Consider the following 25385-nt stretch of genomic DNA (forward strand, 5'->3'; position numbering starts at 1 on the left):
TGGCATGCGCTATTTTAAATGAAGTTTTGAAAAGCTTCCTTGTTTAGTTGAAACCGGTTCGTTTGTAACGCACCACTTATTTCCTTTACCAAATTGTAAGCAAATTTTTACCTCGGAATTTCTTTTCTAAAAAGAGTTTAACTTCCTCTTTCGTCCTTGCTATAATTTTTATATACGCTTGTTTGACTATAGACTTTGAGAATTTTTGAACAAGCATTTGATTTTTCTTCCGAGTTTTATGATAGCTTTTGGTTAGGTTGTGCACCTAACTATCCTTCTAAAATATTTGAGAAAATATTTTAGCTATTAGCCAAACTTGTGTGTATTTTATTTTTAAAACTCTACATGATCTACTTCAATATGAAATTGAATTAGAACAAAGCCACGTTTATGCTTTTGTTACTCTCTTGAAGGATGTTTGTTGTTTAACTTCTCTTTCAGACTGCGAAGTGATTTTTTTGCAAGCTTTCGATTCTTTTAAGAACAATGTATTTGGAAGTATTTTAATTATGCTCTTGAGTTCTGTGAGCTTTGTCTTGGGTCTGAGATATTCTTTTTTGTAAACTTCATACTTCTTCGACTCAGCTTGGAATTGTTTCAGACTAATGCGCTGATTTTCTGCTTATTGGTCCTATTGAATTTCTATGATCCAAGGGTTATCTTTGGAGTTGTCAATCGATTTATTTCTAGCAAACTTCTTTGCTTGAGCATCCTTGTTTATCTGGAATTGGATACATTCTCTCAAATCTATGAGTACTATCCTTGACATTTGACTCTCCTTTCTAAATCTTATATCCTTCTGAGTACACTCGAGAATTGTTTTGATATCACGTGCGACTTGTAGACGTAGTAACACAATGCGTTAGTTCTTTAAGACGTGATATGTGTACATAGAAGTTGAAGCGGTAGGTGTATGACGTTATGAGTTGTAGGTGTTTCGTTTCTTGCAAACGAGCTTGCGGGTGTTAGGCTCATGATCGGCTATGAGGTTGTAAAGTGATTTATGGATTTGGGAAGTTGAAGTTCTAAAGTGGGAACAAGATTTGTCAGCGAACATTATGCCGCTGTTTAAATACCAACATGCTTTGCAACCTTTTACCACATTAATTACCACGTTGCTTTGTGAACACCTATCTTGATTTGCAACCTATTTTGTCACCTCAAGTTTCTGTAAAGCCTTGAGATCATATGACCTTGTGCATCAAGCTTACCTGGTATCTTCTGCTTTACAACATACTTATCCCTATATTTAAATCTTATGGTTATTCGGTATTTGAACATTTATACATATATGCTAAGACTTCTTACTTTTCTAAGAGTATTTGAGAGTCCTAAGACTATGTAAGATCTTATGTATTACCTTAATTTTTGCGAGCGAAAATTTTTGTAAGGTGGGTAGAATGTAAGACCCAGAACTTTTAAAAAGTCTTATTATGATCAAGTCTCAAAATCATATAGTTATTTATAATCTCAATTTCAGAAATTTCTTTATTAAAGAAAATTAGAGCAAGTCTTGATTAATTGAATTTGAAATAAATTGAGATTATTATCCAATTTTACAATTATTGGATTATTTTCTATATTCAAATTATAAAGTTGGTAGTTGTGAAATAATAAGGATTTCTATATGGTTTGGATTAAATAATTAATATTTTAAATATTAATACTGCTACTTTGAAAAATAAAGGATTTAATTATATTATTCCTAAATATTTGAATTGGATATTTTATTGAAAATAATTTGTAAAATTGATGAGCAAATAGTATTTTCTATATACAATTAGTGTTGAATTTAATTTGGGTTTCAATTATTATATCATTCCCAATTTTATGTGAAATTATCAAATTACCCCTAACCCTAATTTTCAAAATACTGCAACTCTAACACAGCGACCCGTTACCCGACCCGGTTCCCTTTTCCCCAACACCCAGCTGCACCCGAAATCCCATTTACCCTAACTCAGCAGTAGTGTTTCTTTTCCATGAAAGAAAGAAAAGAGAAGCAGAAGGTGGGAGAAGAGAAACGGGGAGGAGAGGAGAGGGGGAGGATGGTGCCAGCGGGCGTCACTGCTGCCGCACCGTCGCGTTGCGCAGGGACGAGAGGAGTGAGATCCGAGAATGAGGCAAAGATCTGCGCCGGTGGCACTGGGGTTTGCCGTTGCCGCTTGATGCCGCCGAGGGGAAGAAGGTCACAACCACCACAGGAGCCGTCGATGTCACCCTCACGAGTCACCATCCCCGAGTTGCAGCACCATGGAGCTAGCTTCTTCGTGCCACCGCGACTGCCCGCGCTATCGTCGTCGCCGCTGGTCCAACGTGAGTCGCCGTCGACACTGAGACACGGAGAGAGAGGGTACGCGAGTGAGGAGGGGCTGAGGGCCTAAAACCGCATGCCTGGTCTCGTCTGTGAAGCCATTGCCGCAGTCAGCGGAACAGAGGGCGAGAGAGAGAGACAGAGAGCTCGCAGTGGGGAAACAACCCGCGACACCGCCGGAGCTTCTATGGCCGTCGGATGCTGCCGCCGCCTAACCAGCTGTTGCAGAGGTTGTCTCCTGTCGTGTATGACTGCCGGAGAAGCTATTGTGGTCGCCGGAACCATCACCGGAACTTCTGTAGTTTGATTTAGTCCTTAATCCTTTCTCACGGTAAGCATTTTCATTTTCGGAGCTCTTGAAAATCAATATGCTGCTATGTTTGGCCAGAGATTCTGAGGCTTTGTAACATAGGGTCAAGCTCCGGTTGTTGCGGGTCACGATTAATGCTGCCGCCAAACCGGTTCGGAGACCGCCGCTGTTCGGCTCAGCCGTCCCTTCTTCGTTTCAGTAAGTATTTCTATTTCGAAAGCCCTGCGTTGGTGTTCTATCCCGTGTAATAAAGTTTTTACGTTGTTGATGGTTCTAGGAGTTAGAATCTGAGTTTACTTGTGGCGTTGAGGTTGTTTCTACCATTGAGAGAAACACGCGGAGCTGGGATTTTGATTGTTGATTTCGGGTTGAGGCGGAAAGGATGCGGTGAGGCGTTTGGGCTATGGTTTTGCGTTTTGAGGTAGGGGCGCTTTCCAAAAACTATATTTTGTATATTGGAATTATTACATATGGGTACAGATGTGAGGATGTGTATTTGGTGATTATATCAGTCCTATGCATTGTTTGGTTGTTTTGTATGATTATGGGTGTTTGTTTGACTGGACTGTTGTGTGGCTTTGTGAAATGAAATGCTTTTGAAGTTGATTCTTTTAAAGCTTTGAAATCGAGTTTAATCTGTTGGAAATTGATTTGAGTTAAGTTGATTTTCTTGATAATGTGAAAAATAGAATATACTCTTGAAAAATAGAATATCCTACTTTATATGATCTGGTTTTAATAAATGATTGTTGTTGAACTGTTTCTTTAAAGGCTTGGAAATGAGTTTTATTGGCTGATAATAAATTGATTTTCAAACTGTTTCCTTGAAAAATGAAAATGAGGTGACTGTTAGATTTAGCTTGCTTTTGAAATGATTTTTGGATCTGGACAGTTGAAAAGGATTGTGGAACGGTTTAGTTGGGACCCGAACAGGGTGGCAAAGTCCAAGTTTTAGGGGAGGTGCTGCCGAAATTCCGGTAGAATCTGGGACTTTACTGAAACGTTATTCGGAAACTTATGAGTTAACGGCTTCTACTATTTTATCTGAATTATCAAGAAAGGAATGACTTATGCTCTTAAAATGAATTATTAAAAAGGAAATCGTGATTTAGTCTTGTTTCTTAAGAAAAGTATTATATTTTCCTTGTGAACAGGTTATTTAGATAAAACTTATGCTTTAAGGCTGTTTTAAATGTGAAAAGGGTTTATGCCTTTGAATTTGGCTTGAGAGTTTCAATTAGAGAAGTTTCAATGACTTTGAAAGAGTCTGAACGTCTATTGACAAGTTTCATTCTAAAATGTTTTGGGAAAAGTTTTAAATACTCCTTGAGTTCTGCATTTTTGCAAGGTTAAAACAATTTCTGAGCAGTTTGAAACGCTTTAGAATTTCTCATGGGGTTGAAGTTGGTTTTTGTTTAAGTAAAGGAAATGGCTTTGAAAAGATTAATTGATTACATGACTCGGTTTGGCTTAGATCCTATTTTGTTACTCAAATCAGGAAGCCAAGGTCTTAATGATTTTAAGTGAATTTGAGGAAATGAGTTAACTTAATCTCCCCTAAAGACTTGGGACTCTGCCGAGGAACTTTTGTTATAAAATCCCATTGTTCAATGGGTGATTTTGAATACTTCAAAGAAATCATTAACCTGCCATGTTTTTGGAAGTTTTGGAAAGAGAATGCCGATGGTGGCTTTGTTTAAAAAGGGGAACTTACTTTGAGTAAAAGTGGCGTATGAGCCTGAGATGATTTGAGAAATGAGATCTTTAAAGCCAAGGCTAAAAAGAGTTGAAATTTGAAAAGTGAAATGAATTGAGAAAAAGTGATTTATGGCTTAAATACCGATTTCATGAATTTGATAATGTTGAATGGTGGAGGTGCTATTTTGTTATGAGCCGAAATGGCTGTGTATGATATTGAATTATGGTTGATTGCCGAATGAGTCATGAGCCGTATGGCTAACTATGAATTGTGAATTTAAGCCGGATGGCTGAGATGGATGTTGATCCATGGCTGAGAATGAATGCATATATGCTGAGATATTGATAATTGTGAATGTTGCACTTCTACTATCTGAGATACGAGTTTCCCTGGGTAGTAGCAGTGGCTAGCCACCACGTGCTCCAGGTTGAGACTTGATACTCTGTCGACCCTATGTCGTAAGGGTGGCCGGGCACTGTGAAAGCCCCGGATGAGCTCGCCCCCGTGAATATACACCAGTGAGGGTCTTGGATATGGATTATGATTATGATCATGATGATGATCGAGAATAACTCGAGTTGGGGATACACGACAGAAGGACAGTCCAATGGTTAGCTACAAGGAATTGTCGGGTTGGCTATATAACCGACAGATGATATCATCAGCCACTAGGACAGGCATGCATCATATGCATCTATGTGACATTGTTTGGGTGTGCATATTGTACTGGTTTGCCTTTGTGACTACTTGTGATTAACTGCTAATTGCTCTACTAGCAATAACTGTTTGTTTGTGATTGAATCTTTCTATTTGTGTTTGCGACTGAGACTCTATTGGACTATGGTGATTGGTTGTTGGTTGGAGTGTTTGGGCCTAGGGCCGTGGTTGAGATGAGGTGGACCGATGGTTGGTTTGGGTTTTGTGTTTCTGGTTTGGAAAAATATGAAAGGCTATTTTGGTTCAGCATAGATAAACCTTTTTGAAAGGCTTTTGAGTTTTTGAGAAATAAACGGTTCCTCTTTTAGAAAACATTTCTGACCTTACTTTTAATGTAAACCATTTTTTTGAAAAGAGGCATAAGACGGTTATTAATCACTGGTACGGTTTATCTTCACGTATCCTATTACAGTAATTCCCAAAAACCCTCTACTGAGAACCCTTTCGAGGATGATGTTCTCACCCCCCCCTACATTTTTTCCCTTTCAGGATATGGACGCAGAAGTCACGAAGAGTTTATTTAGTTATTGTTGAGATTCTCTGTATTCCTTTAGTTATTATATATTGTTCCCTCGCCTTTATCTTGATATATTTTGTAAGAGGAATAGGAATTGTATTGGTTAATACTTGTAATATTATTTATATATATAAGTATATATATGGATGTACTCTTTATGAGTTTTTGTAAGTTGTATGGTATCTATGGATGCACGTTTTCGAACAAAAGTATTTTTCGGAGCGGTATTGCAGTTTAAAGTTTTAAACAGACTCATATTTTAGTATTAAATAGTATAAGAGTCGTCGTAATGTCCGAACTATCAGAGTTGCGCAGCCGGAAGCGTAAGCTTTGGTAGTTAGGGTGTTACAATATAACTTTCTCTATATAAAACTTTGAAAATTCTTTATGCAGCTAAAAACTATTTACTCCCAATATCTCGCTAGTTCTTCTACCAATTTATGAAAATATACTTATTTAAAAAAAATAAAACAAAATACAACTTGATTTTCTAGCAACCATATTGTAGTTTTTACGAATATCTTTATTTAATTATGTATTTAGATATTTTTCACAAGAAAGATTTTTGCCTCTTTTCAGTTGAATTTGGTTTAGCATAATACATGGTTTATGCAATTGTTCTTTTTTTTCAAAATATTGGACTCGTGTCCTTCCTTTTTAGAACAGACCAATTCCTTTTCAAGCTTTTCATTTCTATAGATGTCATACTTGATTTTGTTTTTAATTACTTTTTTACTTTTGTGAACGTCACCATTAACCTTAGTTTTCCTTCTCTTATGGATCTCATACTCATCTGAGTCAGCTTTGATTTATCTCAACCTAGTGCACCTTTTGTCCTCTTATTGTTTTTATCAAAGTTCTTTAGTCAAAGATTATTTTTTGAAAATTTACTATGAATTGTTTTGTCTTTCCTTACGAGTCTTGTATTCCTTGGGATCAATCGAAAACTTGTTTGATATTCCAAGCCTAGTGAATTTTTATTTGAATTCCCTTGATTTAAAGACCATTTCTCGTATGGGTGATTTCCCTTTTAAGTGCATCTTAATCTCTTTAATATTCTTGTGAAGGTAGTAATTTCAAGTATACTTTCGGAGTTTTCTTTTGAACTATTTTTAAAGAAGTTTTGAATTCTCTTTAAAGGAGTTTCAAATTAAATTTTCTTGCTTGATGGTAATTGAAAATCATTTACTAAATTTTGATAAGGTTGTTTTGACTTAGCACACACTTCTTCATGTGAAGTTCTAAAGACCTTACCGTGCATACGCGGCTTTGGCACGCGTATGCAAAGATGAAAATTTGCAGGCACTCGCGTACGCGGCAGTTGGTACACGACGCGTACCAGCCTTCTGTTTCACATACTCGCGTACGCGTAGGTGGCATGTGTACGCGAGATGGGTATTTTAACGCCCATGCGTACGCAGAAGGGTGTTCGCATACGCGGAACCCTATTTTTGATAAAAGTGTGTTTACGAAAATTTTTACCTCGGATTTCTCTTTTCTAAATAGAGTTTGACTTCTATCTTTGGTATAACTTTCATACACGTTTAATTGAATATGAACTTTGAGAAATTTTTTAAAAAACCTTTAATTTCCTTCCCAGTTTTACACATACTTTTGGTCAAGCTGTGCACCTAACTACCTTTCTAAATATTTGAGAAAATAATTCGCTTTTAGCCAAACTCGTGTTCATTTGTTTTAAAACTCTACATAATCTATTTCAACATAAAATTGTATTAGAGTAATGCCACATTTACATGCTTGTTATTCTTTTACAAAATGTTTATTGCGCACCTTTTCTTTGAAAATGTGAAATGGTTTTTGAACAAGTTTCCATTCTTTATGAATAATTCATTCGAAAGTATTATTAATTCTACTCGAGTCTTATGAGCTTTGTCTTTGGTCTTAAACATTCTTTTTCTGTAAACCTCATATTCCTTGACTCGACTTGATTTTGTTTCAAACTACAGCACTACTGTTCCTTTTGTTATTCCTATCGGGTTTTGTTGATTCAGGAATCATTCTTGAGATTGCCAGAATAATTTTTCTTTCTGACACACTCTTCAATCCTTGTGCATCCTTGATTACTTGCGATCTCAACAATCTTTTCAAACTCTTGCGGATTTTGTCCCTATCACTTGTCCTTTTCCAAGGTCTTGTATCCTTCTGAATAATCTCGAGGATTGCTTTAGAGTCACGTATGACCCTTAAAGCGTAGCAAATGAAATGTTACAATGCTATTCGTGAACGTGAAAAGGTGGATCGGTAAGTGTGCAATGTTGTAAAGAGTATGGTAGTTTGTTCTTCGTGAAAGTCTGCAGATGTTAGGCTTGTGACAGGTCATGGAGTTCTGAAGTGACTAATGGAGTTGGGATGTTGAAGATCTAAAGTTGGTACGAGGCCTGTCCGCAGACGTTATCCTGTTTGTTTACGTCGGCCTGTTTTCAAACTTTTGCCATCTAGATACCCCTTTATTTTTGCACACACCTAACTAGAACACTTGCACCTTCTTGTACTTCAAGTTTTGGTAAAATAGTAGCCCCATGTGATATCTTTATTTTAAACCATTTTGTGATTTTTATTTCAGACCACACTTTTCCCTTACACCTAAGTTTTACGAGATTTCCGGTATTTGGGAAATTATATACACATATATGCCAAGACCCTGCTTTTCTAAAGTATGCAAAAGTAAAGTATTCAAAACTATTTTAGTATTTTGTGTATTAAGTTAATTTTTTAGGACGAAAATTTTTATAAGTAGGGTAGGATATAAGACCCTAAATTTTAAAAAGTTATTAATAAATTATTTATGATTTATTATATTTAATTAAGATTATATTTCTAGAGATTTTGAAATATAAGTTGAGTAAATTCTTATTTATTATTTAGAGTCCTTATAATTGAAAAATAGCGAATATTTTCTATACCTTAATTTTAAATATTTATATTTTTAACCTTATTTTATAAAAAAAGGAGAATTAATCTAATTATCATCAATTTTCATTTAATTAGTATTTATTTGAAAATAGATTTCAAATTGATAATAAAATGGTACTTTAAAGATAATTATTATATATTTAATTTGAATTTAGATTTTTACTATATACTTTTATTTTTATTACAAACTACTACCCTATCTTAAACCCAAAAATTCCTAATTTTATTATACAATACAAATCCTAATTTACCTTCACTAACCTAAACCCTAACCCACTCACCCCTACACCCCACACAGACACACACACACACACAAAACACACACGTGGCACTCACTCATTTACCCTTCTCCTCACCAACACATACACAGACATGAGTTTTTGAGAGGGAAGAAAGAATAAAAGAAAAGAAAGAAAGGGAAGGAAGGAGAGGGGAGCCGCGGGAAAGGGAGAAGGAGGAAGAGAGGGGGAGCGCCAGCAAGCATCACTGCCATCGTCGCCGCCGCTGTGCTGCCAAGAGGGAGATCTGAGAGAAAGAGCGCGGGGTTGAAGGAGCAGAGAAGCTGTGCCGCCACTGCACCACGCTTCGTCAGCACCGCCGCGCCGTGCTCCACACCGTTGCCGCCATTGTTCTGTCACGGGAGAAGGATGCGTGAAAGAGAGAGAGAAGCATCTGATGCTGAGCTGAGGTCCAACCGCCGCACCCAGTCGCCAGCGTCGCCTTCGTCGGAACCTCCACCGTCGCTGCCAACTTCCATCTCCATCGAGGCTGATTGTGGATGAGAGGGGACGAAGCTGCCTCTGCCACCGGAGAACGCACTTCCGGTAAGGGTTTTGGGTTTGGCCTACGTTTCTTTTGAGATTTCGGAAGCTTTATTGTCGTTGCATGTTAATTTCAGTTGCCGTTGCCGGAGTCCAGTAGCTGCTGCTACTTGAGGTGGCTGCCAGAGCTACCGCCGAACCGGTTTAAGGACCGCCGCTGCTTCGTTTTATCATTTCAGTATGTATTTATATTTTGAAAACCCCTGCATTAGTGTTCGGTTATGTTTGGTTAAAGACTTTGAGGTTTGGTAACGTAGGTTTCAGTTTTGACGTTGCATGTCGTTGATGAGAGGGACTTTTGTGTAATTTAGAATTTCACAAATGAAAGCTCGTTGCAATATAGTTTCTAAACCAACACTAATCCTTTCATACAAAAATTTGTTTGTCACAAGTAACAAATCCCTAATAATCTATAAACCGAAGTATTGAACCCCGGGTCGTTCTCCCTAGGAATTGCAATAAAGTGTCCTTGTTATTGGTTATGAGGTATGTTTGGGGTTTTTTTTTTTTTGAGATTTTAGACAAGAAATATAAATGGCAAAGAAAATAAACTAACAACTAAAAAGGCTCTTGGCAAGATATGAGAACTAGAAGTCCTATCCTAGTTATCCTCCTCAATTGTGACCACAAATTATTCATTGATTCCATAAGTCCTAGCCAACTCCCAAGGGAAAGACTAGCATTAGTGGTATCCAAATCAATTAGCAACTTCTAATTATCGATCAACAAAGGAATTAGATAACTCAAGCGTCACTAATTACTCCACCTAGGCCAAGAGGGATAAAAATCTATACCAAAATCCAACCAAGCATTTCATCAAACACTTGGGAGGCACAAAAGAAAAGCATAGTAAATTGGCATCATCAAGGAAATCTAACAACAATTATTGCAAAGAATTAATAACAACAATCAAAAGAAACACAACTATCATGAATTACCTTAAATTGCATTAAAAGAGAATAGAATGAATAAAAGTAGATCTACAAACAAAGTAGAAGAAAATATAACAAACAATAGAAGAATGATAAATGTCACAACAAAGAATTAAGAAGAAGAAGTAGAAGAGGACATGAATTAAAAGCTAGATCTAAAAACTAAACCTAATCCTAACCCTAATCCTAGAGAAAAATGAGAGCTTCTCTCTCTAAAATTAAAACTAAAACTAACCTAATGTGTATGTGTCTATGATATGCCTTCCCCTTCATTCCTTGGTCTTTTTAGCCTTTTCCGTGAAAAACTCAGCTCCAAATGGGGTTGGAAACCCTCCAAAATCACCAGTCACGTGTTTGACTAAAGGAATCACGTGCGGCCTTCGACGCGTACGTGCACAGCACGCGTACGCGCCCCTGGGGCATTTCCCAATCCGCGCGAATGCGCATAGTGCGCGCGCGCGCCCATTGGCTTTTTCAAATCTTTGGCTTTTCATGATTTCTCTACTTTGTATGCTTTCCTTTCACTCCTTTGATCCCTTCCTAGCCCTTTTCAACCTGAAATCACTAGCAAACACATCAAGACATCTAGTAGAAATCAAAGGTGAATCAGAATGATCAAATTAAAGGTCTAAAAAGCATATTTTCACATCTAAGCACAATTACGGAGACAATCACAAAATCATGCTATTTCATTGAATAAATGTGAGAAAAGGTTATCAAAATGCTCTAAATTCAACACAGGATAAACCCTACAAAGGGGTTTATCAACCTCCCCACACTTAAACCAAGCATGTCCTTATGCTTAACCAAGGATGAAGCAAAGGGTATGATATTTATTCAATGCAACTAAATCATCTAAATGCAACTATCTAAATGAATGCAACTAACTATACGAATGCTAATACTTAGTCAAAACAAATCAAATTCCAAGAGAATACATGTAAGCACAAAGGCTCAAACTATGGGAATCGAACCCAACCCACAATTGCATGGAGTTATGGTGCACGAAATTGCGATCATCAACAATGGCACCAAAGGCTTGGTGCTCTCAAACGTGAATCACACTTTGTCACAACTCCGCATAACTAACCAGCAAGTGCACTGGGTCGTCCAAGTAATAAACCTTATGTGAGTAAGGGTCGATCCCACGGAGATTGTCGGCTTGAAGCAAGCTATGGTCACCTTGTAAATCTCAGTCAGGCGGATTCAAATGGTTATGGTGAATTGATAATTAAAACATAATTAAAATATAAACTAGGATAGAGATACTTATGTAATTCATTAGTGAGAATTTCAGATAAGAGTATAGAGATGCTTTCGTTCCTTCTGAACCTCTGCTTTCCTGCTGTCTTCATCCAATCATTCCTACTCCCTTCCATGGCAAGCTTTATGTTGGGCATCACCGTTGTCAATGGCTACATCCCGTCCTCTCTGTGAAAATGGTCCAATGCGCTGTCACTGCATGGCTAATCATCTGTCGGTTCTCGATCATACTGGAATAGGATTTACTATCCTTTTGCGTCTGTCGCTACACCCAGCACTCGCGAGTTTGAAGCTCGTCACAGCCATCCCTTCCCAGATCCTACTCGGAATACCACAGACAAGGTTTAGACTTTTCGGATCTTGGGAATGGCCGTCCATGGGTTCTAACCTATACCATGAAGATTCTAATATCTCGGACTCGGTCCCCTATATTAGATATCTAAGAGATATTCATTCTATCTCATCTTCATGTAGAACGAAAGTGGTTGTCAGGCACGCGTTCATAGGTGAGAATGGTGATGAGCGTCACATAATCATCACATTCATCATGTTTTTGGGTGCGATGGAATATCTTAGAATAGGAATAAGCTTGAATTGAATAGAAAAACAATAGTACTTTGCATTAATTCATGAGGAACAGCAGAGCTCCACACCTTAATCTATGGTGTGTAGAAACTCTACCGTTGAAAATACATAAGAACAAGGTCCAGGCATGGCCGAGAGGCCAGCCCCCTAAACATAATCAAAGGATCAAAAGATAATCCAAAGATGATTCGAAGATGTAAATACAAGAGTAAAAAGTCCTACTTATACTAAACTAGTTACTAGGGTTTACAGAAATGAGTAATTGATGCAGAAATCCACTTCTGGGGCGCACTTGGTGTGTGCATGGGCTGAGCATTGAGCTTTACATGTGTAGAGGCTTCTTTTGGAGTTGAACGCCAGTTTGTAACCTGTTTCTGGCGTTTAACTCCACTTTGCAACCTGTTTCTGGCATTTAACTCCAGAATGCAGCATGGAACTGGTGTTGAACGCCAGTTTGCGTCATCTAAACTCGGGCAAAGTATGGACTATTATATATTGCTAAAAGGCCCTAGATGTCTACTTTCCAACGCAATTGAGAGCGCGCCATTTGGAATTCTGTAGCTCCAGAAAATCTACTTTGAGTGTAGGGAGGTCAGAATCCAACAGCATCTGCAGTCCTTCTTCAACCTCTGAATCTGATTTTTTTGCTCAAGTCCCTCAATTTCAGCCAGAAATTACCTGAAATCACAGAAAAACATACAAACTCATAGTAAAGTCCAGAAATGTGAATTTTATTTAAAAACTAATAAAAATATACTAAAAACTAGCTAAATCATACTAAAAACTATGTAAAAATATTGCCAAAAAGCGTATAAATTATCCGCTCATCACAACACCAAACTTAAATTGTTGCTTGTCACCAAGCAACTGAAAATCAAATAGGATAAAAAGAAGAGAATATACAATAAATTCCAAAATATCAATGAAACTTAGCTCCAATCAGATGAGCGGGACTTGTAGCTTTTTGCCTCTTGAATAGTTTTGGCATCTCACTTTATCCATTGAAGTTCATAATGATTTGCATCTATAGGAACTTAGAATTTAGATAGTGTTATTGATTCTCCTAGTTCAATATGTTGATTCTTGAACACAGCTACTTTATGAGTCTTGGTCGTGGCCCTAAGCACTTTGTTTTCCAGTATTACCACCGGATACATAAATACCACAGACACATAACTGGGTGAACCTTTTCAGATTGTGACTCAGCTTTGCTAAAGTCCCCATTTAGAGGTGTACAGGGTTCTTAAGCACACTCTTTTTTTGCTTTGGACCTTGACTTTAACCGCTCAGTCTCAAGTTTTCACTTAACACCTTCACGCCACAAGCACATGGTTAGGGACAGCTTGGTTCAGCCGCTTAGGCCAGGATTTTATTCCTTTAGGCCCTCCTATCCACTGATGCTCAAAGCCTTGGATCCTTTTTATTTACCATTGTCTTTTGGTTTTAAAGGCTATTGGCTTTTTGCTCTTGCCTTTTGGTTTAAAGAGCTTTTGGCTTTTTCTGCTTGCTTTCTCTTTTTCTTTCTTCTCTTTTTTTTCGCCATTTTTCTTTTCTCTTTTTTTTGCAAGCTTTTGTATTCACTGCTTTTTCTTGCTTCAAGAATCAATTTTTTGATTTTTCAGATTATCAATAACATTTCTCCTTTTTCATCATTCTTTCAAGAGCCAACATATTTAACATTCATAAACCACAATTTCAAAAGACATATGCATTGTTCAAGCATTCATTCAGAAAACAAAAAGTATTGTCACCACATCAAAATAATTAAACTAGTTTCAAGGATGAATTCGAAACCATGCACTTCTTGTTCTTTTGTAATTAAAACATTTTTCATTTAAGAGAAGTGATGGATTCATAACTTTAAGGCATAGACACTTAAATACTAATGATCATATAGTAAAGACACAAACATAAATAAACATAAAGCATAGTAAACGAAAAACAGAGAAAAATAAGAACAAGGAGATTAAGGAACGGGTCCACCTTAGTGAGGGTGGCATCTTCCTCTTCTTGAAGAACCAATGGTGCTCTTGAACTCCTCTATGTCTCTTCCTTGTCTTTGTTGCTCCTCCCTCATAGCTCTTTGATCTTCTCTAATCTCATGGAGGATGATGGAATGCTCTTGGTGTTCCATCCTTAGTTGTCTCATGTTGGAACTTAATTCTCCTAGGGAGGTGTTGATTTGCTCCCAATAGTTTTGCAGAGGGAAGTGCATCCCTTGAGGTATCTCAGGGATTTCATGGTGAGAAATTTCCTCATGCTCTTGTTGAGGTCCATGATCTCTTGTTTGCTCCATCCTTTTCTTAGTGATGGGCTTGTCCTCTTTAATGAGGGTGTCTCCCTCTATGTCAATTCCAACCGAATTGTAGAGGTGGCAAATGAGGTGAGGAAAGGCTAACCTTGCCAAAGTAAAGGACTTGTCAGCCACCTTGTAGAGTTCTTGAGGTATAATCTCATGAACTTCCACTTCCTCCCCAATCATGATACTATGGATCATGATGGCCCAGTCTATAGTAACTTCAGACCGGTTGCTAGTAGGAATGATTGAGCGTTGAATAAACTCCAACCATCCTCTAGCTACAGGTTTAAGGTCCAGTCTTCTCAATTGAACCGGCTTGCCTCTTGAGTCAACTTTCCATTGAGCTCCTTCTACACATATGTCCATGAGGACTTGGTCCAACCTTTGATCAAAATTGACCCTTCTAGTGTAGGGGCGTGCGTTCTCTTCCATCATTGGCAAGTTGAATGCCAGCCTTACATTTTCCTGACTGAAATCTAAGTATTTCCCCTGAACCATGGTAAGCCAATGCTTTGGATTCGGGTTCACACTTTGATCATGGTTCCTAGTGATCCATGCATTTGCATAGAACTCTTGAACCATTAAGATCTCAACTTGTTGAATGGGGTTGGTGAGAACTTCCCAACCTCTTCTTCGGATCTCATGTCGGATCTCCAGATACTCATTCTTTTTGAGCTTGAAAGGAACCTCAGGGATCAGTTTCTTCTTGGCCACAACTTCATAGAAGTGGTCTTGATGGACCTTTGAGATGAATCTCTCCATCTCCCATGACTCAGAGGTGGAAGTAATTGCCTTCCCTTTCCTCTTTCTAGAGGTTTCTCTGGCCTTAGGTGCCATTAATGGTTATGGAAAAATAAAAAGCAATGCTTTTACCACACCAAACTTAAAATTTTTGCTCCTCCCCGAGCAAAAGAAGAAAGAAAGAAGAAGAAGAAGAAGAAGAAGAGAAATGGAGGAGAGGGAGAGAAATGTGGTTTCGGCCAAGGGGAAGAAGAGAGGGTTGTGTTGTGTGAAAATGAAGAAGGAATGAGGGGTTTATATAGGAGTGGGAGGAGGGTTAGGGTTCGACCATTAGGGTTGGGTTTGGGAGGGAAAATAGTTTGAATTTGAAGGTAGGTGGGGTTTTTGGGGAAGAGGGGATGGATGTGAGTGGTGAAGAGATGATGGGGAAGAGTGAGCGAGGTGATTGGTGAAGGATATTTGGGGAAGAGAGTTATGAAAAGGTATGAAGAGGAGAGAAGAAGGTAGGTGGGGATCTTGTGGGGTCCACAGATCCTGTAGGGATCCTGTGGGTCCACAGATCCAGTGGGGCCAAGGACTTAACATCCCTGCTCCAATTAGGCGTGTAAAATGCCCTTGTTGTGCAATCCTGGCGTTTAACGCCAGACTGCTACTTGTTTCTGGCGTTAAACGCCCAAATGTAGCCTGTTTCTGGCGTTTAACGCCAGGTAGATGCTTGTTTCTGCCGTTAAACGCCAGCTTGGTGCTTGTTTCTGGCGTTAAACGCCAGACAGATGCTTGTTTCTAGCGTTTAAATGCCAGAATGCTCCTCCTCCAGGGTGTGCTATTTTTAATGCTGTTTTTCATTCTGTTTTTGATTTTTCAGTAATTTTTGTGACTCCACAAGATCATCAACCTAATAAAACATGAAATAACAAAAAGAAAATAAAATAGATATGATTAAATAACATTGGGTTGCCTCCCAACAAGCGCTTCTTTAATGTTAATAGCTTGACAGTGAGCTTTCATGGAGCCTCACAGATAATCAGAGCAAGGTTGGAACCTCCCAACACCAAACATAGAGTTTGAATGTGGGTGTTCAACACCAAACTTAGAGTTTGGTTGTGGCCTCCCAACACCAAACTTAGAGTTTGACTGTGGGGGCTTTGGTTGACTTTGCAGTGAGAGAAGCTTTTCATGCTTCCTCTCCATAGTTACAGAAAGAGATCCTTGAGTTTTAAACACAAGGTTGTCCTCATTCAGTTAAAGGATCAACTCTCCTCTGTCCACATCAATCACAGCTTTTGCTGTGGCTAGGAAGGGTCTTCCAAGGATGATGGATTCATCCTCATCCTTCCCAGTGTCTAGGATTATGAAATCAACAGGGATGTAAAGGCCTTCAACCTTTACTAGCACGTCCTCTACTAGTCCATAAGCCTGTTTTCTTGAGTTGTCTGCCATCTCTAATGAGATTCTGGCAGCTTGCACCTCAAAGATCCCAGGTTTCTCCATTACAGAGAGTGGCATTAAGTTAATGCCTGACCCCAGGTCACACAGAGCCTTCTCAAAGGTCATGGTGCCTATATTACAGGGAATTAGGAATTTACCAGGATCCTATTTCTTTTGAGGTAATTTCTGCCTATCCAATGCATTCAGTTCATTAGTGAGCAAAGGAGGTTCATCTTCCCAAGTCTCACTCATTAGAGCTCATGAAGGACAGAAGGAGGTTCAATGGAATCTCTATGGTCTCTAGATGAGCCTCAGATTCCTTTGGTTCCTCAAAGGAAAACTCCTTATTGGTCACTGAGCGTCCCAGGAGGTCTTCCTCACTAGGATTCACGTCTTCCTCCTTCTCTTTGAGTTCGGCCACACCAAGTAAGGTAATGGCCTTGCACTCTCTTTTTGGATTCTCTTCTGTATTGCTTGGGAGAGTACTAGGAGGGGTTTCAGGGACTCTTTTACTCAACTGGCCCACTTGTGCCTCCAAATTTCTAATGGATGACCTTGTTTTATTCATGAAACTTAAAGTGGCCTTAGATAGATCAGAGACTATATTTGCTAAGCTAGACGGATTCTGCTCAGAATTCTCTGTCTGTTGCTGAGTGGATGATGGAAAAGGCTTGCTATTGCTAAACCTGTTTCTTCTACCATTATTAAAGCCTTGTTGAGGCTTTTGTTGATCCTTCCATGAGAAATTTGGATGATTTCTCCATGAGGGATTATAGGTGTTTCTATAAGGTTCACCCATGTAATTCACCTCTATTATTGCAGGGTTCTCAGGATCATAAGCTTCTTCTATAGAAGATGCTTCTTGAGTACTGTTGGATGCAGCTTGCATTCCATTCAGACTTTGAGAAATCATATTGACTTGCTGAGTCAATATTTTGTTCTGAGCCAATATGGCATTCAGAGTATCAATTTCAAGAACTCCCTTCCTCTGAGGCGTCCCATTACTCACAAGATTCCTTTCAGAAGTGTACATGAACTGGTTCTTTGCAACCATGTCAATGAGTTCCTGAGCTTCTGAAGGCGTTTTCTTTAGGTGAATGGATCCATCTACAGAATGGTCCAGTGACATCTTTGATAGCTCAGACAGACCATCATAGAATATATCCAGGATGGTCCATTTTGAAAGCATGTCAGAAGGACACTTTTTGGTCAGTTCCTTGTATCTCTCCCAAGCTTCATAGAGGGATTCACCTTCTTTCTATTTGAAGGTTTGAACATCCACTCTAAGCTTGCTAAGCTTTTGAGGAGAAAAAAACCTGGCTAAGAAAGCCGTGACCAGCTTATCCCAAGAGTTCAGGCTATCTTTAGGTTGAGAGTCCAACCATACTCTAGCTCTGTCTCTTACAGCAAATGGGAAAAGCATAAGCCTGTAGACCTCGGGATCAACCCCATTGGTCTTAACAGTATCACAGATCTGCAAGAATTCAGTTAAGAACTGAAAAGAATCTTCTGATGGAAGTCCATGAAACTTGCAATTCTGTTGCATCAGAGAAACTAATTGAGGCTTAAGCTCAAAATTGTTTGCTCCAATGGCAGGGATTGAGATGCTTCTTCCATGTAAGTTGGAATTTGGTGCAGTAAAGTCACCAAGCATCTTCCTTGCATTGTTATTATTTTCGTCCATGTCTCTTTCTTTTTCGAAAATTTTTGTCAAATTTTCTCCAGAGAGTTGTGCTTTGGCTTCCCTTAGCTTCCTCTTCAGAGTCCTTTCAGGTTCAGGATCAGCTTCAACAAGAATGTTCTTATCCTTGTTCCTGCTCATATGAAAAAGAAGAAAACAGAAAAGAAAATATGGAATCCTCTATGTCACAGTATAGAGATTCCTTTATGTGAGTAGAAGATAAGAATAGAAGAAGGAAAAGAAAAGAATCCAAACACAGGGGAGAGGAGTGGGTTCAAATTCTTAGATGAAGAGGAGTGTCAGTAAATAAATAAATAATTAGAAGGAGATGAGGGAGAAGAATTTTCGAAAATCATTGAAAAGAAAAGAAAAATATTTTTGTTTTTAAATTAAATTTAAAGTTAGAATTCGAAAATACAAAAAAGAAAAATTAAATTAAATTAAAGTAAAAATTAAAACAATTAGTTAAAAAAAAGAGAATTTTGAAAAAGAAGGAAGGGATTTTCAAAAATTAGAAAGGGAGAGTTACTTAGGTAGTTTTGAAAAAGATATGAATCAAACAAAAAGATAAGATTAATTGAAAAAGATTGGAAAATCAATTTTGAAAAGATAAGAAGTTAGAAAATAAGTTAGAAAAGATTTTGAAATTAATTTTGAAAAAGATGTGATTGAAACTTATTTGAAAAAGATTTGAAAAAGAAATTTAAAAAGATTTGATTTTGAAAATTAAAGTTGATTACTTGACTAACAAGAAACAAAAAAATAAGATTTTAAATTTAAAGATTGAACCTTTCTTACTAGGCAAGTAACAAACTTAAAATTTTTGAATCAATCACATTAATTGTTAGCATAAATTTTGAAAATATGAAATAAAAATAAGAAAAAGATTTTTGAAAATCAATTTGAAATTTTCAAAAATTATGAAAGAAAAATGAAAAAGATTTGATTTTTGAAAAAGATTTGATTTTTGAAAAAGATTTGAAAAAGATAGAATTTTTTTAAATTGAAAATTTGATTTGACTCATAAGAAACAAATAGATTTTAAAAATTTTTGCAAAAGTCAACTCAAATCTTCGAATTTTATGAGTGAAAAAGGGAAAGATATTTTTTTGATTTTTTGAATTTTTAATGAAGAAAGAGAAAAACATCAAAAAGACTTAATGCATGAAAATTTTGGATCAAAACAAATGATGCATGCAAGAACACTATGAATGTCAAGATGAACACCAAGAATACTTTGAAGATCAAGATGAATCATCAAGACTTATTTTTGAAACTTTTTAAGAAAAGAAAAACATGCAAGACACCAAACTTAGAAATTTTTAATGTAACGACACTAACAAATTGAAAATGCATATGAAAAACAAGAAAAGACACCAAACAAGAAAAATTTAAAGATCAAACAAAGAAATTCATCAAGAACAACTTGAGGATCATGAAGAACAAATGCATGAGTTTTCGAAAATTTTGAGAAAAATTAAAAAGATGCAATTGACACCAAACTTAAAATTTCACACAAGACTCCAACAAGAAACACAAAATTATTTTTGGTTTTATGATTTTATAAGAATTTTTTTGGTTTTTTCGAAAATTATTTTGGGAAAAACAAAAAAGAAGAAACTTTTTTTGTATTTTTCGAAAATAAGAAATAAAAAGCTTAAAATTAAAATAAAATTACCTAATCTGAGCAACAAGATGAACCGTCAGTTGTCCAAACTTGAACAATCCCCGACAACGGCGCCAAAAACTTGGTGCACGAAATTGCGATCATCAACAATGGAGCCAAAGGCTTGGTGCTCTCAAACGTGAATCACACTTTGTCACAACTCCGCGCAACTAACCAGCAAGTGCACTGGGTCGTCCAAGTAATAAACCTTACGTGAGTAAGGGTCGATCCCACGGAGATTGTCAGCTTGAAGCAAGCTATGGTCACCTTGTAAATCTCAGTCAGGCGGATTCAAATGGTTATGGTGAATTGATAATTAAAACATAATTAAAATATAAACTAGGATAGAGATACTTATGTAATTTATTAGTGAGAATTTCAGATAAGTGTATAGAGATGCTTTCGTTCCTCCTGAACCTCTGCTTTCCTGCTGTCTTCATCCAATCATTCCTACTCCCTTCCATGGCAAGCTTTATGTTGGGCATCACCATTGTCAATGGCTACATCCCGTCCTCTCTGTGAAAATGGTCCAATGCGCTGTCACTACATGGCTAATCATCTGTCGGTTCTCGATCATACTGGAATAGGATTTACTATCCTTTTGCGTCTATCACTACGCCCAGCACTCGCGAGTTTGAAGTTCGTCACAGCCATCCCTTCCCAGATCCTACTCGGAATACCACAGACAAGGTTTAGACTTTTCGGATCTCGGGAATGGCCGTCCATGGGTTCTAACTTATACCACGAAGATTCTAATATCTCGGACTCGGTCTCCTGTATTAGATATCTAAGAGATATTCATTCTATCTCATCTTCATGTAGAACGAAAGTGGTTGTCAGGCACACGTTCATAGGTGAGAATGGTGATGAGCGTCACATAATCATCACATTCATCATGTTCTTGGGTGCGAATGAATATCTTAGAATAGGAATAAGCTTAAGTTGAATAGAAAAACAATAATACTTTGCATTAATTCATGAGGAACAGCAGAGCTCCACACCTTAATCTGTAAGACCCAGAATCTTTGAAAAGTCTTATTATGATCAAGTCTCAAATCCTACAGTTATTTATAGCCTTAATTTCAGAGATTATTTTATTAAAGATAATTATGGCAAGTTTTGATTTATTGGATTTGAGATAAGTTATGATTATTATCCAATTTTATAATTATTGGATTATTTTCTATATTCAAAGTATAAAGTTGATAGTTATGAAATAATAAGGATTTTATATGTTTTGGACTAAGTAACTAATATTTTGAATATTAGTACTGCTATTTTGGAAAATAGAGAAATTAATTATATTATTTCTAATCTTTAGATTTGGGCATTTTGTTGAAAATAATTTGTAAAAGTAGATGAACAAATAGTGTTTTTCCATATACAATAAGTGTTGGATTTACATTGGATTTCAATTACCATATTATTCCTAATTTTATGTGAAATTACCATAATGCCCTTAACCCTAATTTTCACATAAGGAAAACCCTAACCCGGTAACCCATTACCCGACCCGGTTCTTACTCAACCCCACTCAGCTCCCAAACCCAGCCACCACCATTCTCTTCATGCTGCGCAGCCAACAGCCTCTCCTTCATTCTCTTTGCTGCGCAGCCTTGTGATGAACACACACACACCCACTGCTCTTGAGAAGAAACGAAGAAAAGCAAGCGAAGGGATCCAAGAAGAGGGAGATCGAAATCGGAAGGGAAGGGGGCCGCATCTCACGGCGTGCAGTCGCGTCGCCCTCACCGCGTCGGGCCTCCTTGTCGATCTGCCTGTCGCCGTTTGGGGGCGAGCCACGGACGACTCTGAGGGAGAAGACACGAGGTTGGTGGAGCCGCACCCAGTTCCAGCCGTGCCGCCGCCTCTGTGCCGCCGCAGAACAGATCGGAGACGAGGGAAAGGACCGCAAGGGGGGAAAGAGTCGCGCCGCCCAGCGCCGGCCTGCACGCCGCCAACGTCGCCGGTGTTGTCGCAATGAGAAAGAGAGCCCGCCGGACCGTCGCGGAGCTGTCCCTGCTGCCGTGCCCAGCTGCAGTTGGGAGCCCTGCCGTTGCTCATGGGGTTACGCCAGTTAGCTTCTGCCGCCGGAAAATGCCCCTGCTGCGTCGTCGGAGAATTCTGCCGGTAAGGGTTTTAATTGAGATTTCTGTTCTTTTGAAATCCCGGGAAGATTGTTGATACTGTGTTGTTGTACAGCTACTATTATCAGAAATTTGGGCCGCCGCCGTCACTCGAGAATTATTGGCGGAGCTGCTGCCGGGCTGCCGCCGATCCGGTTCGGAGATCGTCGCTGTTTCGGTTCAGCCTTTCTCCCTCGGTCTTGGTAAGCGTTTTGGTTCGAGGAGCCTTTTGTCGTTGTTCTGATAATTTCGGCTGAGGCGTTGTAGCGTTATTTGTCACAGGGTTTATATCGATGCTTGCGTGTCGTGCTCGGAGTTTGCGACTGCTTCGTTTCGCTAGCTCAGTAAGTAATTTATGTTTCGAAAAGCCTCGCGTTAGTATTCGGTTGTGTTTGGTTAATGAATATGAGTTTTGGTAACGTGGGGTCATTCCTGATTGTTATATGCTGCGATTAGTGTTGCTATGGTTACCGCGGGAGTAGCTTGGAGCCGAGGTTGCGGTTGTTGGTGATCCCGGTTTAAGAGAGGAGATTCCTGTGACGCGTTTGGGTTATGGATTTGCGTTTTGAGGTAGGGGCGCTTTCCAAAAACTATAGTTTATTATTGGAATTATTACATATGGGTACTGATGTGAGATATTGTGTATTTGGTGATTGTATCTGCCTTATGTATTATTTGATTGACTCGAATGACTATGGATGTCGGTTTGGCCGAATTGTTGTGTGGCTTATGAAATGTAATGTTTGAAGTTGATTCTTTAAAGATTTGAAATGAGTTTAATCCATTGAGTATTGGTTTGAATTGAGTCAATTATTTTGATGATGTGGAAGATAGAATACTCTTGAAATTCAGCCTCGGTTGCTTTAATTGATTTGGTTTTGATAAATGATTTATTGCTGAACCGATTCTTTAAAGCTTTAGAAATGAGTTAAATCGGTTGATATTGAGTTGATTTTTGAAATGGCTTCCTTGAGATATGCCACTGAGGCGACTGTTGGAGTTAGCTTGCTTTTGAATTGATTTCTGGTTTTGAGCTGTTGAAAAGGAATGAGAAACGGTTTAGTTGGGACCCGAACCGGGTGGCAAAAGTCCAAGTTTTAGGGGAGGTGCTGTCGAAATTTCTATAAAATCTTAGTCTTGCTTGAAAGGTTATTTAAAAGGGTTGGATTTGAGAAATTGTATTATTTGATTTATTAAGAGGATATTTACGCTTTCCAGCTTAATTTATTTGATGAACCTTATACGTTGAGTTCGGCGTATTTAGAACTGAACTATTTTTACCGTTTGAATCACTGAAGGAAATAATGATGCTCTAATATTGATTTCAATACAAAAAGGAGTTTTTAGTGATTTTTAAAGGAACCTAGACTTTTGATTGAGTAATCAAGTTTGAGGCATTTTGGAAGAGTTGGAATAATGGGTTCCAAAAAGAAATCTGAAAGCGGTTTGATTCAAATGAACCGGTTCTGTTTCAAATGAGTTGATTTTTGGACCGGGTTGGAATTTGTGATTTTGTATGGTTCGGTTTCATAATAAATTCAATTTTATTTACTTGAACCGAGAATCTATGATTTTAAGAGTTTCAATGAATTTTAAAGAATTGATGTAAGTTGACCTTCCCCTAAAGACTTGGGACTCTGTCGAGAAACTTTGTTATAAAACCCCATTGTTGAATGGATGATTTTGAATGTTTCAAAATAAATCTTTAACTTGCCATGGTTATGGAAGTTTGGAAAGAGGATGCCGAGAGTGGCATTGTTTTCAAAGGGGAATTTACCTTGAGTAAAAGTGGCTTATGAGCCTGAGATGATTTGAGAAATGAGATCTTTAAAGCCAAGGCTGAAAAGAGTTGAAACTCGATTTCAAAGTGAAATGAATTGAGAAAATGATTTATGGCTTAAATGCCGATTTTATGAATTTAATGATGTTGAATGGTGGAAGTGCTGTTTTGTTGTGAGCCGGAATGGCTGTGTATGATTATACATATTGGCTGGTTCTGGACTGAACCGTGAGCCGGATGGCTGAGATGGATGTTGATCCATGGATGAGATTGAATGCATGTTTATGCTGAATCATTGATAAATGTGAATGTTGCACTTCCACTATCTGAGATACGAGTTTCTCTGGGTAGTAGCAGTGGCTAGCCACCACGTGCTCCAGGTCGAGACTTGATACTCTGTTGACCCTATGTTGTAAGTGTGGCCGGGCACTGTGAAAGGCCCGGATGAGCTCGCCCCCATAAATATTCACCAGTGAGGGTGATGGATATGGATCATGATTATGATCAAGTTTATGATGAGTATAACTCGAGTTGGGGATGCACGACAGAGGGACAGTCCAATGGTTAGCTACCAGGACTTGTCGGGTTGGCTCTATAACCGACAGATGATATCATCAGCCACTAGGGACAGGCATGCATCATATGCATTTGTGTGACATTGGTTGGGTGTGCATATTATACTTGGTTTGCCTATGTGATTAATTGCTAATTGTTTTACTTGTAATAACTGTTTGTTTGTGCTTGAACTTCCTATCTGTGTTTGCATCTGGGACTCTGTTGGATTGTGGTGATTGGTTGCTGGTTGGATTGTTTGGGCCTAGGGCCGTGGTTGGAATAAGATGAATTGATGGTTGATTTCGGTTTTGTGTTTCTGGTTTGGAATAAAATATGAAAGGCTATTTTGGTTTCGCTTAGATAAACCGCTGTGAAAGGCTTTTGAGTTTTTGAGAATTGAACGGTTCTTCTTTCCGAAAAGATTTTCGACTTTACTTTCATTGTAAACCGTTGTTTTGAAAAGAGGCATAAGACGGTTATGAATCACTGGTGCGATTATCTTCATGTATCCTATTACAGTAATTCCCAAAAACCCTCTACTGAGAACCCTTTCGAGGATGATGTTCTCACCCCCCTACATTTTTCCCCTTTCAGGATATGGGCGCAGAAGTTACGAAGAGCTTATTTAATTGTTGTTGTGATGCTCTATATTATTTTAGTTATGGTTCATTGTACCCTCGCCTTTATCTCGATATAATCTGTAAGAGGGATAGGAATTGTATTGGATTATGTTTGTAATATTATTTATATATATGTATGTATATATATGGATGTACTCTTTATGAGTTTTTGTAAGTTGTATGGTTTTTGTGGATGTACGTTATCGAACGAAAGTACTTTTGGATCGGTATTGCGGTTTAAAGTTTTAAACAGGCTCATATTTTAGTATTAAATAGTATAAGTGTCGTCGTAATGTCCGAGCTATCAGAGTTACGCAGCCGGAAGCGTGAGCTTTGGTAGTTAGGGTGTTACATTATGGTATCAGAGCAGTTCTTCCTGTAGAGCCTGAGGAATGGA

The 25385-nt window shown here is 38.1% G+C and overlaps 1 protein-coding gene and 1 non-coding gene across 2 annotated transcripts; both read left to right on the forward strand.

The window, feature by feature from the left end:
- The first annotated feature begins 17743 nt into the window (after positions 1-17743).
- Positions 17744-17851, forward strand: LOC148548984 (small nucleolar RNA R71). The gene has a single exon (XR_015898878.1). It is a non-coding gene; the product is annotated as a small nucleolar RNA R71 (small nucleolar RNA).
- A 4036-nt stretch (positions 17852-21887) lies between these two features.
- Positions 21888-22555, forward strand: LOC110265616 (uncharacterized). Its single transcript, XM_021108666.2, has 4 exons — positions 21888-22037; positions 22110-22236; positions 22316-22377; positions 22490-22555. The coding sequence occupies exons 1-4, from the start codon at positions 21888-21890 to the stop codon at positions 22553-22555; spliced, it is 405 nt and encodes a 134-aa protein (XP_020964325.2).
- Positions 22556-25385: the final 2830 nt, after the last annotated feature.

The sequence above is a fragment of the Arachis ipaensis genome, chromosome B8 (assembly GCF_059453495.1).
Source record: "Arachis ipaensis isolate K30076 ecotype BB chromosome B8, ASM5945349v1, whole genome shotgun sequence".
Taxonomy (NCBI): domain Eukaryota; kingdom Viridiplantae; phylum Streptophyta; class Magnoliopsida; order Fabales; family Fabaceae; genus Arachis; species Arachis ipaensis.